General features: G+C 41.8%; 2 protein-coding genes across 6 annotated transcripts in view; one reads left to right on the top strand and one right to left on the bottom strand.

Moving 5' to 3' along the window:
* Positions 1–3,288, bottom strand: part of NMNAT1 (nicotinamide nucleotide adenylyltransferase 1) — a 26,451-nt gene extending 23,163 nt beyond the window's left edge. For 2 of the 5 annotated variants that reach the window (XM_011224241.3, XM_019799091.2), the window contains exons 1-2: positions 3,151–3,288; positions 2,186–2,309 (exon numbers count right to left, since the gene is read on the bottom strand). The gene's annotated coding sequence lies outside the window, so the exon portion shown is untranslated. Of the gene's footprint in view, positions 1–2,185; positions 2,310–2,394; positions 2,591–2,917; positions 3,090–3,150 lie in introns of those variants that run through there. The other 3 variants (XM_019799090.2, XM_002918691.4, XM_011224242.3) reach the window with 3 other exon arrangements.
* Positions 3,183–15,430, top strand: LZIC (leucine zipper and CTNNBIP1 domain containing). Its single transcript, XM_002918679.4, has 7 exons — positions 3,183–3,319; positions 8,225–8,333; positions 9,377–9,512; positions 11,398–11,496; positions 14,175–14,270; positions 14,448–14,529; positions 15,028–15,430. Exons 2-7 carry the CDS (start codon positions 8,233–8,235, stop codon positions 15,084–15,086), a joined length of 573 nt encoding a protein of 190 aa, XP_002918725.2. The 5' UTR covers positions 3,183–3,319; positions 8,225–8,232; the 3' UTR covers positions 15,087–15,430.
* The last annotated feature ends 583 nt before the right edge of the window (positions 15,431–16,013 follow it).

Below are 16,013 nucleotides of genomic sequence, written 5' to 3'. Positions count from 1 at the left end.
AATAGGGGTGCCTGGGTGGCTCAGTCGTTAAGCACCTTCGGCTCAGGGCGTGATCACAGAGTCCTGGGATTGAGCCGGGCATCAGGCTCCTCCGCTGGGAGCCTGCTTCTCCCTCTCCCACTCCCCCTGCTTGTGTTCCCTCTCTTGCTGGCTGTCTCTCTCTCTCTCTGTCAAATAAATAAATAAAATCTTTAAAAAAGAATAAAAAGAGATGAATGAATAAGTGAATGAATGAATAAGCAAAGTTGGTATAGCCATATAACAGAACACTATGGAGCCATAAAAAGGAACTACTGATATAAACAACATGGATGAATCTCATTATTTTGAACGAAAAGAGACAGATACAATAAGGCACACACCATATGATTCCAGTTATATGAAATTTTAGAATAGATTATTTAATCTATAATGATAGAAGGTAGATCAGCAGATGCCTGGGGTAGGGAAATTGACAGAAGAGGGGCAGAAAGCTATAGGGTTCCTGCTTATGGTATACTCATCTGATTTGTGTGCTCCTCACTGAGTGGCAATACCTTCATTCATTGTCTTTGGATGGACCTGTTCCTTATAAATGTTATGTCCAATTATGCTTATTAAACTGAAATCACGATGACAATGACGACTAACATTCGCGGAGTTCTTCCTCTGTGCTCAGCAACAGGTTAAGCACTCATATAATCTGTACAACATTCCAGTGAAGTAGGTACTATTACTATCTCCTTTTAAAAAAATAGCTTTTATTTATTTGAGAGAGAGAGAGAGAGCACATGAGCAGAGATACGAGCGCATGTGCGGGGTGGTCAACCAGACTCCCTGCTGAGCCAGGAGCCTGATGCCCCTAGATTCCAGGATCCCGAGATCATGACCCGAGCCAAAGTCAGAGGCCTAACCCACCAAGTCGCCCAGGCACCCCTCTCTTTTTTTTTTTAATGTATTTTTTTTTTTTAAGTAATCTCTACATCCAATGTGGGGCTCAAACTCACAACCCTGAGATCAAGAGTTGCAGGTCTTTCTCACTGAGCCAGCCAGGTGCTCTGACCATCCCTTTTTTAAACAAACATGAAAAAATTAAAGCTGAAAGAGATTGATTAGCTTGCTCAAGATCTCATAGTTTATGTAACAACCTTGACACTAAAAATCCATGGTCTTAACCATGACACACGATTACAACGGTACAAGCTATCTACTGGTAGAGATTTAAAAGAGGTCCACAATTCAGAGAGCCTTTGGCTCATGTACATGTTAGCCACTCAAACTTCACCAGCCTCAGCATTTTCCCTACCTAGCTGAAGTAACCTGCATTCTCTGGGCTTCCATCCCAAGTGCAAGTCAAAATGTCCTAAAACCCTCCAGCTGCCAAGTAGTATTTATACAGTTTCCCAGTTATGACTCCCAGCTCTGAGGTTATTTCCCCCAATGCTCTCTCCAGTGACAATCTACCTAGCACATTATTCCCATTTTTCCAGTTTCTTCTCTTCCCTCCCCACACTCCTCCAAAGCCTGGATTCTGTTTTTGTTTGAGAACTGCAACCCAAACCAATTTCTCTTACTTATGCACGAGAATACTTCTGCATTATCCATTAAATCTAAACAAGAACCCAAGGAGCATCCGCCGCAGAGAAGTGCTGAATCGTATCAAGTCACTGAGAAAGAAGAGCAGGCAGACAGAATGCATGGTTCCAGTGAGGCCTGTCCTCCACAGCTCCTACGATTGCACACACTAAAACCAACACGGGTGCCTGAACAGAGCATCATATTATCATCCTCAAAATTAGGGGAAGTAGGGGTGCCTGGGTGGCTCAGATGGTTAGGTGTCTGCCTTTGGCTCAGGTCATGGTCCCAGGGGCCTGGGAACAGCCCAGCGGTGGGTGGGGCTCCCTGCTCAGTGGGGAGCCTGCTTCTCCCTCTCCTTCGGCTGCTCTCCCTGCTTGTGCTCTCTCTCTGTCAAATCAACAAATAAAATCTTTAAAGAAAAAATTAGGGGAAGTACACAATGAGCAAGTGTGTATTTAGCAAATTCTTCCAATGGTGAAACAAAGAAGTATATTCTTCAGTCATGTTTTGTTTGGCACTGACCCTGTTTGTCCCCGAGAGTGCCACATTACTGAAAGCGTTGACCCGTCCACACGTATTCACATATCGAAAATTAAAGATGATTACATTAACACAGCAGTCAACTCACTTTCACAAAGGAAATTCTGTGAAGCCGAAGCGTTTCGCAAGGTAGGTTACTGGAACCACTCCAACGATGTCAACAGTTTCTCTAAGTTGGGCTATCACAGCAGTTTCACATCCACACTGTAACTCTGAAAAACAACGCATGGTAGTAAGTACGAAACCCTACAGTGAGAACTGGCAGAAGTAATTCTCTCTGCTAGACTCCTATGGTACCTTTAGCTGGAAGGCTGTGTGGGACGGCTGGAACAGACTGAGCCTCAAAGGCAACGTCTCTGAAACAATTTTGCCATCAACCCCGATGTTGTTTCGGGGGCTACGGACTCAAGGAGCGGGGCCGGGAACCGCTGGGAAAATGGTTTCCGCCCAGGTCCTCCGTAACTTTAAAAATGCTGCCCCAACAGCTGTGAGTGTCCTCAAGGGGCCGCGAGCGTCAAACCGCTTCCCGGGAGGTGGACCCCGTCTTTATGGATTTGGAAAGACAGATTTCCGAGGAAAGAGAAGTCTTTCAGAATGGAAAACTTCCTCCTCCGCCCTCCTCCCACCTCCGCCGAGCTCAAGAAACCTCTAGAAAGGGATTTTCTTTCTTTCTTTCTTTCTTTCTTTCTTTCTTTCTTTCTTTCTTTCTTTCTTTCTTTCTTTCCTTTCTTTCTCTCTCTCTCTTTCTTTCTCTCTCTCTTTCTTTCTTTCTTTCTTTCTTCTTTCTTTCTTTTTTTTTTTTTTTTCCAAAGCGAGTCACCTGTTCGGAGGGTCAGAAGAAAAATTACCGAGGCTCTTGGTTCCACAGACAGCTGGAAAGAATGAAGGGGCAACACTCCTTGCCCCAAACTGGAATATGACCTTGCCTCGGGGACCGTTATATCTGTCCCTCAAAGACTCCCCCATCTTGGACTCCCCCATGCTTGCGACAGAGTCCTGCGCTGACTCGCCTAGAGACTGGTTTCTCAGGGGCGTCGGGCCAGGGGGGCTTACCAAGGCCTGAGGGTCGACCGGCCCCAGTCCTCCCGGAGACGACCCGCAGCCCGGACGCCAGACAGGGGAACACCCGTGGCTGCCCCCTCATTGGCTCCTGGAGGCCGGAAGTACATGAGTCCGGCGGAAGTACTCCTACTGTGAGCGTCCACCAGGCCGGGACCCTCAGGTAGGCGGGGCCCCTGGCTCCGAACTCTGGGACCAAGGCGGTGGCGGAGGCGGAGAGGGGACCCCGAAGGCCCCAGGAGGTTGTTCGGATTCTGGTCTGGGAGGGCCGGAAGAGTTTCGGGGGCGGGGATTCATGGCGACCTCTGGTGGCAGCCGGGGCCTAGTCAACCCCGGCCGCCGCAGGACCCAAGTGCGGGAGCTCCAAGTTCCCCAGTGGAGACGGGGTTTGGGGCAGTGGCCGGAGCTGCTCCGTGTCGGGTCCCCATGGTTGAGGTCCATAGCTGCTCACGTACAGCCAGAAGAACGTGTGCTGTGCGCCCTTATCTTATCCGTGCTTCTGGCTTTGACAGCCGCTCTCCGGACACGGAATACAGGGTTTTCCCCGGGAACACCCGCCGCCGCACTAGGGGACACCTCAACAAGGCTGCCCGAGGCGCCCTCAAGAGAGAAAACGGCTTCTGTCCCTCCTTGCCCCGCTCCGCTCTCCCCCCGGGTGTCTTCCTAAAAAGAGAAGGGGTGTGTGTCGGATGCAGGCTGCTCAGGTGGGAGGCTTTTGGACTGCTTTGGGCTAGTTTCTGTAAAGTAAGTGAAACTACTTGTAACTGCTTTCCTATTTCCCAGCCAACCCCACCTCCGAGTGGTTTAAACTTTGAGCCTCTTGTAGTCCTGATGAACAATTTCTCTTTCCTCAAGTTTATGACACTTGGAACTTAAGCAGCTGGAGGTTTCTGCACTCTGGGGCCGGTCAACAGTGTGCAGAGTTCAAAGCACTAAGAGACAAGGGGAGCATGAATGAGTACATCTTCCGCTCCAGATTACGGTGTTTGAGTGCCATTTCGGCAGTTTCTGTGAAAGCTGCACCGCCTTTGTTGGATACTAGGTGGTGCCAACGAGTTAATCTTTCCGGCTTAAATTTCAAATAACGGGCTGCACCAGGTTAAGGCTTTCGAAGTACCCCATCTGCCCTGAAATTTATTTAAAAGAGTTTTACCTCCTTAAAATATCTGGTGCCTTTATACGCTGTATCCAGTTATCGAATATCTATTCTCTATTAAGTGCTGAGGATGCTAGAGAGGAATCAGATTCATTTTCTCCTCTCCCAGAGTTTATAGTCTGGAGAGAAAGACCAGTAAACAATGTGCTATAATGAAACCACATATAATTTAAGGCAGAAATAAGTGCTAAATAGAGAATAAGATGTGAAATGCCGTGGAAGAAGCAATCAGTTCTCATTATTCATTTACCATTTATTTATCCAGTACTTTCTGTCTGCCCAAGGTTTTGCTAGATGCTGATGTATAATGAAGAAGTAGGGGGTGCCTGGGTGGCTCAGCCGGCGAAGTGTCTTGCCTTAGGCTCAGGTCATGATCCTGGGGTCCTGGGATCAAGCCCTATTGGGCTCTGTGCTCAGTGGGGAGCCTGCTTCTCCCTCTCCCCGCCCCCCAGCTCGCTCTCTCTCGCTCTTCCTCTATCTCAAATGATTAAATAAAATCTATAAAAAAAATGAAAAGTAAAACCCCAATTCACAAATAACTCACAATTTAGCGATTGGGAGGGAACAAAGAAAGACACGGAGAAGATGAACCTTGAGCTAGACCTTGAAGAATGGATTAGGGCTTGATAGGTAGGGGAGAAAAAAAGCTGGCTCAAAAAAGAAGGATGAAAGTGCGTGGCACGTTTTGAAACAGCAAATAGTGCTCACTTTGGCCGCACATACACTGAAATTGAAACAGCAAGTACTTCAGCATGGTTAGATGGTAGGAAATTGAGCCTGAAAAGACACTGTCAGTTTTAGGTTTGGCTTTACTTTTACTGGAAAATTCAACAGATAAAAAGTTTAGTTGTATGTTTCCCAGGAGAAATTATACGTGAAGTGTAGCTGTAATAAATTATGTGTAATAAATTACACTTCTGGCTAACCTATTATACATGAAATTACACTTCTGGCTATAATGTAGCTCATTTATATTTACATATCATTAATCATTGTAGAAAAGTTAAGCCAGTTTTAAAAGATACAGTAGTAAGAATAGATTTTCACTGATTACATTCTATTTTGAGTGTAATGTAAGGAATCCTCTTCATTGAAGTTCACATATCAGATCATCTGGTAATGATTATGTGTAGGAAAATTTTAAATGCTTTAATAAGTTACCCTAGGATTTAGGGTTTTTTTGGTTTGGTTTGGTTTTTTAAATTTTTATTTAAGTAATCTCTACACCCAGTGTGGGCCTCGAATTCATGATCCCAAGATCAAGAGCTGTGCGCTCCACTGACTGAGCCAGCAGGCGCCCCAGGATTTAGGTTTTAATGAATGGTTATATCTAATATTAAGCAAAATGTGTTTCCTGAAAGGAACGTAAGTTCGATTTTTATAAATGGAAAAACTTAAACGCTCAATATCAACACACCAAAATCAGTAACTTTTCTCTACACTAGCAATAATCAGAAATTTTTTTAAGTAAACTCTATGCCCAACATGGGGCTGGAACTCACAACCCCAGGATCAAGAGTCTCATGCTCCACCTACTGAGACAGCCAGGTGCCCCACAATAATTAGAAATTGTAATAACAGAGAGTCTATTCCCAGTATTAACAAAAAAATACAAAATGTCTTAGAATAGCCAATGTTCAAAGCCTTTGTGAATAAAACAATACTTTTTGAATTAAAGATCGTGAAAGAAAACCAAGATAAATGGAGTGATATATTGCTTAATAGGAAGATTCAAATTTCAAGGATACAGATCTTGTATTAGTCTTTAATTTTGATGTAATCCCTGTCAAAATTTCAAATGCATTTTTAAGAGATCTTGACAAGCTGATTATTTAGTTCATCCAGAAGAGAAAATGCATAGGAATAGCCAAGAGTTATTGGGGGGGGGGGGGATCCTGCAATGATAAAGGCAACTCCTTATCAGTTATCAATGTACACCAGCTCTACTGCTAACAGTTACAATAGCAAGTTAATGTCTTAGGACCAGAACATTATCAGTGAAACAGACTTGAGTCTGTTTCTATTGAATCTATATTAAAAGTGGCATAGGAGCACTCATGTTGGCTCAGTTGGTTAAGAGTCCCACTCTTAGGGGCGCCTGGGTGGCTCAATCCTTAAGTGTCTGCCTTCGGCTCAGGTCATGATCCCAGCATTCTGGGATCAAGCCCCACATCCCCACATCAGGCTCCCTGCTCAGCAGGAAGCCTGCTTCTCCCTCACCCACTCCCCCTGCTTGTGTTCCCTCTGTTGCTGCCTCTCTCTCTGTCAAATAAATAAATAAAATCTTAAAAAAAAAAAAAAAGNAAAGATTTTATTTATTTATGTATTAGAGAGAGAGAGACAGCCAGTGAGAGAGGGAACACAGGCAGGGGGAGTGGGAGAGGAAGAAGCAGGCTCCCAGCGGAGGAGCCTGATGTTGGGCTCGATCCCAGGACTCCAGGATCATGCCCTGAGCTTGAAGGCAGACACTCAACCGTCTGAGCCACCCAGGCGCCCCAAGAGTCCCACTCTTAATCTCAGCTCAGGTCTCGATTTCATGGTCATGAGTTCAGGCCCTGTGTTGGGCTCCATGCTGGAGGTGGGGCCTACTTAAAACAAACAACCAGCCAATAAAAGTGGCATAAATACTGACCAGTAAACAGTGTTGGGGCAACTGGCTCCCCTTTCGAAGAAAATAATGGTTAGACTCCTATTTCACAGCATTAACAAAAAAAGTTGCAAGCGGCTTAAAGAGCTGAACATAAGAGAAAAATTTATGTAAATCTTAGAATACAAAATAGTATATATATTTAATTCTTGAGATGGTTAGGGCCTGTCTTCGTGGGGCATAAAACTAAGAAGCCTTAAAGGAGAAGACAGATAGATCTGGCCATTAAAAATAATAATTTATTATGGGGCACCTATTTGGCTTAGTCGGTTAAGCATCTGCCTTTGGCTCAGGTCATGATCCCAGGGTCCTGGGATCGAGCCCTGCGTCAGGCTCCCTGCTCAGTGGAGAACCTGCTTCTCCTTCTTCTTCTGCCTCTGCCTCTCCCTCTGCTTGTGCTTTCTCGCTCCCTCTCTCAAATTAATAAATAAAATATTTTTAAAAAAATAAAAAAAATAATTTATCATGACAAAAAACATTAAAATGTAAAGTCAAGAGACAAGAGATAATATTTGCAACATAACTACAAAGCCTTCATACTCCTATAAATCATAAGAGAAAGATAACCCAGTAGAAACATGGGCACATTTCCAAAGAAGAAATTCACATCAAAAGTTGTTAATGCCATAAGTCATTAGGTAAATGCATGTAAGACCAACAAGATAAGGCTAGTAGTCTTCTGAATCCTGGAGAGTACCTAATAAGAATGAAAAAATGTTATCATAAATCTTTTTGTAAAGCAAAGTCACACCTTATCTATTTCTTTATAAAATTGTGTTTTCAGTTATCAAATTTGTTTAAAGTAAAATGGAGCAATAGTGAAGATTTCTTTTTTTTTTTAAGATTTTATTTATTTATTAGAGAGAGAGAGAGAACACAAGCAGGGGGAGCAGCAGGCAGAGGGAGAGGGAGAAGCAGCCTCCCCGCTGAGCAAGGAGCCCAATGCACGGCTCAATCCCAGGACCCTGGGATCATGACCTGAGCCGAAGGCAGACGCCTAACCCATTGAGCCACCCAGGCACCCCAGTAGTGAAGATTTCTAATTAACTTGTGAAGTCAGTTAGGAAGACTTGCCAGGGATTTTTGTGGGGTGTTACCAATATATGAGTTCAAACTTTTATATGTAAAATGAAATTCTCTTTGCACAGCTGTCTTTCCCACACCTGTAGTTCAGAAAGAGTATAGCCTATTTTAGATTGTACTGGTATGTTGATCATTTCAAATAACTAAATATATACTATATGTGGGCTTATTGTTCTACTTAGAGATCAAAATGGCTTCCAGAGGAAAGACCGAGACAAGCAAATTAAAGCAGAATTTAGAAGAACAGTTGGATAGACTAATGCAGCAATTACAAGATCTGGAGGAATGCAGGTAATAGTATAACTGAATGTTGCTCTGCTGTCAAGTGGCTTTTTTCTACAGCTAGGTTCCAAGCGGTGGGTGCAGGCCCATGTGTGATTTTGGTTTCCCCTGTAGTGTTCTTCACAGTGCTTTGTCTGTTGGAGAAATAAACTCAGTGCGAGCTTTGGAGTCATAAAGGTAACCCCCTCAAGTTTCCATTTCCTTGAGTGTGAAGTAGAAATAGTAACACCTACCTTGTCTTCAGTATTTAAAATAGCCCTGCCTGGTATGTGCTTGAACTTCTAGTGTATTTTCAGCTTTAACTGTTGGAAGGACCAAAACTGTTCATGCCTTTTTTAACAACTTTGAAAGGTTGTTGTAGGTATTTCAAGTGAAGAGGCCAAAACAATGCTTGGCCCGGAGTAGGTGCTTAATAAATGGCAGCTGTCATTATTTGTAGTAAATGTTAAATAAATGGCTTGTTCAATTAGTGAATAAAAATAGCCTTTTGGCTAACTGACCATAAAAAAAAATATATCCTCTTGCTCAGATGACGGGTACTACAATGCTGTTGTATTTCACGATGCACAAAATTTTACCTACTGTTAATGATAGTGATAAAAGTAATGGCCATTTTGTCAGGTACCTGTTGTTTGTCAGGGACTTTCTATAGTTCGTGTAATGCTCATAGTAACCCTATAAGGTAGGTACTGTCATTATCTGTGGCTTATAGATCAAGAAACTGAGGCTTGACTGTGTTAAGTATCTTGCCCAAGGTTATGCATTGATTCATAGACTGCTTAAAAGGAAGTTATTATGTGGTTTGTTAAGTGTGCCTCATTTTGGTAAAAGAAAAATGTTTAATTATCAAAGTAACCACATTGCAGGAAAACGCCCATATTACTAACATCTGAACACATCTATTATTAGCATTTTGTCATTTCCTTTCAGCCTTGTCCCCCAAGATATTTTTTGTAAATATATATATCTGAAGTCTTAGGGTACAAATATTAAGATTGCTTTGTTCACTTGGAACGCTTGTGTTTTTCTGTATTATGTTCACTGTACTTCAGAGAGGAACTTGATACAGATGAATATGAAGAAACCAAAAAGGAAACTCTGGAGCAACTAAGTGAATTTAATGATTCACTGAAGAAAATTATGTCTGGAAATATGACTTTGGTAGATGAACTAAGTGGAATGCAACTGGTAAGCATGATTTACTTACACTGGTGACACAGGTGGTTTTTCTCTCTTTTTTTATAAGTATATTTAAGATAGAAAAGAAACCCTGTTTGGGGGTTTGACTTCTAGATGAGTGTCTACTTATGGATAAAGCAGTATAAGCTTCCAGATCTTCATTTAGTTATGTATTTGGCTCCAGTGACATGCACAGAAATAGCAAATGGAAACTAAATTTTTTTAAATTTAAATATTAGGTAGTTAACATACAGTGCAATGTTGGTTTCTGGAGTAGAATTCAGTGATTCATCACTTACATACAATACCCAGTGCTTATCACAAGTGCCCTCCTTAATACCCATCACCCATCTAGCCCCTCCCCCACCTCCCTCCCTCCATCAACCCTCAGTTTGTTCTTTATTGTTAAGAATCTCTTATTGCTGGGGCGCCTGGGTGGCACAGTCGTTAAGCGTCTGCCTTTGGCTCAGGGCGTGTTCCCAGCGTTCTGGGATCGAGCCCTACGTCAGGCTCCTCCACTGGGAGCCTGCTTCTTCCTCTCCCACTCCCCCTGCTATGTTCCCTCTCTCGCTGGCTGTCTCTCTCTCTGTCAAATAAATAAAATCTTTAAAAAAAAAAAGAATCTCTTATGGCTCATTTCCCTTTCTCCTTTTTTCTTTCCCCCTTCCCGTATGTACCTCTGTTTTCTTTCTTAAATTCCACGTATGAGTGAGATCATATGGTATTTGTCTTTCTCTGACTGACTTATTTCACTTAGCATAATACACTCTAGCTCCATCCATGTTGTTGCAAATGGCAAGATTTCATTCTTTTTGATGGCTGAGTAATATTCCATTGTATATATAGCCTTTATATCCACACACATTTATCCACACATATATATACATATATATCATACGTATATACATATCCTATATATCCACATCCTTTTTTTCCATTCATTGGTCAATGGACATTTGGGCTCTCTCCATAGTTTGGCTGTTGTTGCTAATGCTGCTGTAAATATCGGGGTACATGTGTCCCTTCAAATCTGTATTTTTTTTTAAGATTTTATTTATTTGACAGAGATACAGCAAGAGAGATAACACAAGCAGGCAGAATGGGAGAGGGAGAAACAGGCTTCCCGCTGAGCAGGGAGCCTGATGCGGGGCTCGATCCCAGGACCCTGGGATCATTACCTGAGCTGAAGGCAGACGCTTAACGACTGAGCCACCCAGGCTCGAATCTGTATTTTTGTATCCTTTGGGCAAATACTTAGTAGTGCAATTGCTGGATCGTAGGGTAGTTCTATTTTTAACATTTTGAGGAACCTCCATACAGTTCTCCAGAGTGGCTGCACCAGTTCACATTCCCACCAACAGTTTAAGAGGGTTCCCTTTTCTCCACATCCTCGCCAACATTTGTTGTTTCTTGTGTTGTTAATTTTAGCCATTCTCACAGGTGTGAGATGATATCTCATCATGGTTTTGATTTGTGTTTCCCTGGTGATGAGTAATGTTGAGCATGTTTTCGTGTGTCTGTCAGCCATCTGGATGTCTTCTTTGGAATAGTGTCTATTCATGTCTTCTGCCTATTAACTGGATTACTTATTTTTTGGGTATTGAATTTGTTAAGTTCTTTGTAGATTTTGGATTCTAATCCTAATCAGATATATCATTTGCAAATATCTTCTCCCATTCTATAGGCTGCCTTTTAGTTTTATTGAATGTTTCCTTTGCTGTGCATCTTTTTATCTTGATGAAGTCCCAATAGTTCATTTTTGCTTTTGTGGAAACTAAATTATGTATCAGTGTTTGATGAACAAAGAAGACCTATTTGTAATTGAAGACTCGTCAATTATTGTAATATTTGATTCATTGGAATATTTTGCTGTTTTTATCTTCTTGTATTCTAGGCTATCCAAGCAGCTATCAGCCAGGCCTTTAAAACCCCGGAGGTCATCAGGTTATTTGCAAAGAAACAACCAGGTCAGCTTCGGACAAGGTTAGCAGAGGTAAAGTTTCTTTAAATTGATTTAATTGCTGTGTGTATTTGTTTTCTCCGCTCCAGAATTTCATTATGTTATTCTGAAATTTAAAAATTGGTCAGTTGAGAACGTATACCACCACCAAGAGTGAATCTAATGTACAGACTTTGGAATTGGGGGATTATGATGTGTCAGGGAGGGTTCATCTCTTGTAACAAATGAACTCCTCTGGTGGGGCATGTTTATGATTGGGAGGCTGTGCATGAGTGGAGGTGAGGGATATATGGGAACTATTTGCACCTTTCACACAATTTCTGTGAACCTAAAACTGTTCTGAAAAATAGTCTGTTAGAAAAAAATGGATCAGTTGATTTTTTAAAAAATATTTTATTTATTTATTTGAGGGGCGCCTGGGTGGCTGAGTCATTAAGCATCTACCTTTGGCTCAGGTCATGATACCAGGGTCCTGGGGTTGAGCCCCGTATTGGGCTCCCTGCTCAGCGGGAAGCCTGCTTTTCCCTCTCCCACTCCCCTGCTTGTGTTCCCTCTCTCACTGTCTCTCTCTCTGTCAAATAAACAAATAAAATCTTTTATATTTTATTTTTTATTTTTTATTATATTTTATTTATTTATTAGAGAGCCTGCAGAAGCGGGGGGAGGGAGAGGAAGAAGCAGACTTCCCACTGAGTGGGGAGCCTGATGTGGGGCTCAATCCCAGGACCCTGGGACCATGACCTGAGCTGAAAGCAGACCCTTAACTGACTGAGCCGACCAGGTGCCTCTGATTTTTTTTTGAGGTTTATTTATTTATTTTAGAGAGAGAGAGAATGTGGGGAAGGGGAGAGGGAGAGAGAAACTTTAGCAGACTCCTCACTGAGTTTGGAGCCCAATGTGCGGCCTGATCTCACAACCGTGAGATCATGACCTGAGCTGAAACCAAGAGTCAGACCCTTAATTGACTGTGCCACACGCTTAATCGATCAGTTGTTTTTGGAGCCACAACTCACAGTTTTCTTTTCTTTTTTTTTTTTTTTTAAAGATTTTATTTATTTATTCGACAGAGATAGAGACAGCCAGCGAGAGAGGGAACAGAAGGAGTGGGAGAGGAGGAAGCAGGCTCCTAAGAGGAGCCTGACGTGGGGCTCGATCCCATAACACCAGGATCACGCCCTGAGCCGAAGGCAGGCGCTTAACCGCTGTGCCACCCAGGCGCCCCATACAGTTTTCTGACAAAAGTAGTCTTTTGAGCAATTATTGATAACGAGTATGGAGGTTTAAACAGCATATGACAGTTTAAACTGCTACTAACTGCTTCTACTTGGACCCCACCTATAAGGTTTTACCATATACTTCTGGAGCCCTGAGTTGAAATTCCATCTAGAATCCATTAGTGGCATTGCTCTCTGTACATGTGGCCTTTGTCATCTAAGAATTTCAAACATCTCTATAAACCTGGTACTGGAGAAAGTCTGTTTATAGACTGGAATATAATTAAGACTTTAACAAGTTATTTGCAACCACTGGTAATCCAGTAGAATAGTGGTTAAGAGCATGAACATGGGTCAGATTGGCAGGATTTGTATCCGTGCTCCACTATGATGATAGGTGACCTTGGGAAAGTTATTTTTAATCGTTTTTAACACGATTAAGAATCTTTTTAACAAATATTATTGAAATTGGATGAGTTATCTTATTCAGCTTCTTTGTGCCTTAGTTCCCCATCTATAAAAAGGTGATACTGGTAGTCCCTACTTCTTAAGGTTGTTGTGAAGAGTAAATGAAGTAATATGTATAAAACACGTACTATGTGTAATATGTAATACCTGTAAAGTATGTGGAGTAGTACCCAGGCATGGTACATGCTGTCAGTGTTTCTGATGATAGAGGTGATATTTAACCAGCATTCCTAGAGACATGATACCAGTTATCTCATTCAAGCCTATAGACCACACTTCAGTTTAAGGGAATGAGTTCTTAGAGGACAGCTGCTCTTTAAAGGAAGCTATTGACCTACCAGTTCCTCAGTAGAGTTTTTAATCAAGACAGTGGTTATGATTATCATTAAGATTTATTAGAATTGGGGCATGCCTGGCTGGCTTAGTCAGTGCCACATGTGACTCTAGTTCTTGGGGTTGTGAGTTCAAGCCTCATACTGAGTGTAGAGATTACTTCAAATCTTAAAAAAAAAAAAAAATTATTAGAGCTGTGTAATTGCATTGCTAACATGTTTGCCTTGAATTTCTGTAGTTCTCTATGTTAGTCAGCTAGAGGATCTTTTTTAAGAAGTAGTAGATTTGGGGGCACCTGGGTGGCTCAGTTTGTTAAGCTTCGGACTCTTGGTTTCAGCTGAGGTCACAATCTCGTGGTTCCTGCTGTGATCAAGTCCTACCGTGGGCTTGGAGCTCAGCAGGGAGTCTGCTTGAAGATTCTTCTCCCTCTTTACCTCCCCACCTAAAATTAATAAATCTTCAAAAAAAAAAAAAAAGAAGAAGAAGTAGTAGTAGTAGTAGTTCTGGGGGTTCCTGGCTGACTTGGTCAGAAGAGCTTGCAACTCTTGATCTCGGGGTTGTGAGTTTGAGCCCCACGTTGGCTGTAACGATTACTTAAAAAAAAGAAAAGTAGTAGTAGTAGACCTGAAAAGCTTTATTTTATGGGCAGAATGTTTTTAACTTAAGTACCATATACTTTGCATTCATCCATTTCAGATGGATAGAGATCTCATGGTAGGAAAGCTGGACAGAGGCCTGTACACTCAACAGAAAGTGGAGATACTAACAGCTCTCAGGAAACTTGGAGAGAAGGTACCTCTATTTGATTTAATATATTAGGGATAAATAAAGGGTATAAAGTATTTGTACAGAACTTCTTGATCTGTGATCCAGTTTGTGGTCCTGAGACATTCTTAACAGTGTTTCTTTCTTAGAACCACTTGTTAACATTTGAATCCACTCCCTTGGGCTTTGTTTTGTTTTGTTTAGCTGACTGCGGATGATGAGGCCTTCTTGTCAGCAAATGCAGGTGCTATACTCAGCCAGTTTGAGAAAGTCTCTACAGACCTTGGTGAGTACCCTCGTATTTCTGAAAGCTGAGCATGCATTACTGCTCCAGATTACTGGATACCGTGGATGAGATAACAGGATGGCCTTTTCTTGAATTTAAAGGTAAAACCAGAAGTGGTTTCTTTATAAATCCCTTTTATTGGGTTTATTTCCTAATCCTTTTTACTTAAAAATAATTAAATTAACATAACCTAATATTTTAAAAATACTTATCAACTAAATGTAAACATGAAAGTAAACTAAAATTTTATATATTCTATTTCACAATTAAGGCTGGAGTAAGGATTTGTAAGCAATAGATCACCCTGTGTATGTCAGATGTTTGTGCAGGGGAAAGGAAATTGGGAATTGGCACTGGGAAGGTTTGGGGTAATGCTCTGATAATAGAAGCTAATTTTATCTTCTATATAAGTATCTATGGGGTAGATATTCCCCTATTACCAGGAACTGTAAATACATTTGAAATAACCTTTTGTTTATTGTGTGTCTTCCTCCTTAGGCTCTGGAGACAAAGTTCTTGCCCTGGCAAGTTTTGAGGTTGAAAAAACAAAAAAATGACATGGTGTGGAGGCTTGGGACATTGATCACATTCTTGCTATAAATGACGTTTGTCTTCTAGGATTTTGAATCATTGCAAAGAAATCAAGAGATTCTTGAAATGCACTGATAACCTAAGAAAAGGTGACAGGAAAACACTTGTGGCTTCTGGTTGACCTTTCAGCATTGTGCTTTTTGTAGGGCTGCCTGCCTGAGTCATCCTAGACTTGTTGGGATGAGGGACCCGTTGGACCTTATTCATTATGTCTTGTGTGTTTGAGAGACCAGAAAACAGTTTCTCTGCCTGTTTTTGTTAAGCCTCCTTGTTTTTAAGTTCTGATAGTAAATGAAAAGATGTGAAGTAATGATTCTTTCCTGCTCATAATTTATCCCCACTTGTTGGAGTGAATAGTGTACCAACATCAATAGACCTCGTGTGTTCATAGGATTTTATTCTAAGTGATCTTAGAAATCATTTTCATTGTAAAACAAGGAAACTGAGGCTCAGAAAGAGCAAGTTGATTTGCTTAAAGTCACATCCAAGACAGAGCTGGTGATAAGATGTGGATGTCCTGACTCTCAGCTTAGTCCATTGAGTTTTCTGTATTTTGTACTGTTTTTAAAAACTAATGAACACATATTTGGGCAAGTCCGTGTTTATGAAAAATTTGATGTCCCAACAGAAAGTTGTCACTAAGGGACCGTTCCCCAGCCTGTAAGGCCTCTGTATGAATGGGGCCCATTGTATCTCTGAGTTTTGAGCTTGGAACAATGGGAGCCCTGTTGAGAGTCTCCTGGAGTAACTTAACCTCCTGCCGTTGTTTCACCAGGGAAGCAATTGAAAGTGGCAGCTAGAGGCCCTCCCTGTGTATGACCTCTTTGCTGAAACTCAGAGGGTGATGACTGTAAACTATTATTTACTCTTCAGTTTTTGGAGAAACACAAAAT

The sequence above is a fragment of the Ailuropoda melanoleuca genome, chromosome 11, assembly GCF_002007445.2.
Source record: "Ailuropoda melanoleuca isolate Jingjing chromosome 11, ASM200744v2, whole genome shotgun sequence".
NCBI classification, from domain to species: Eukaryota; Metazoa; Chordata; class Mammalia; order Carnivora; family Ursidae; genus Ailuropoda; species Ailuropoda melanoleuca.
The sequence above is the reverse complement of the archived record's forward strand: the minus strand, read 5'-3'. Positions and strand labels throughout refer to the sequence as shown.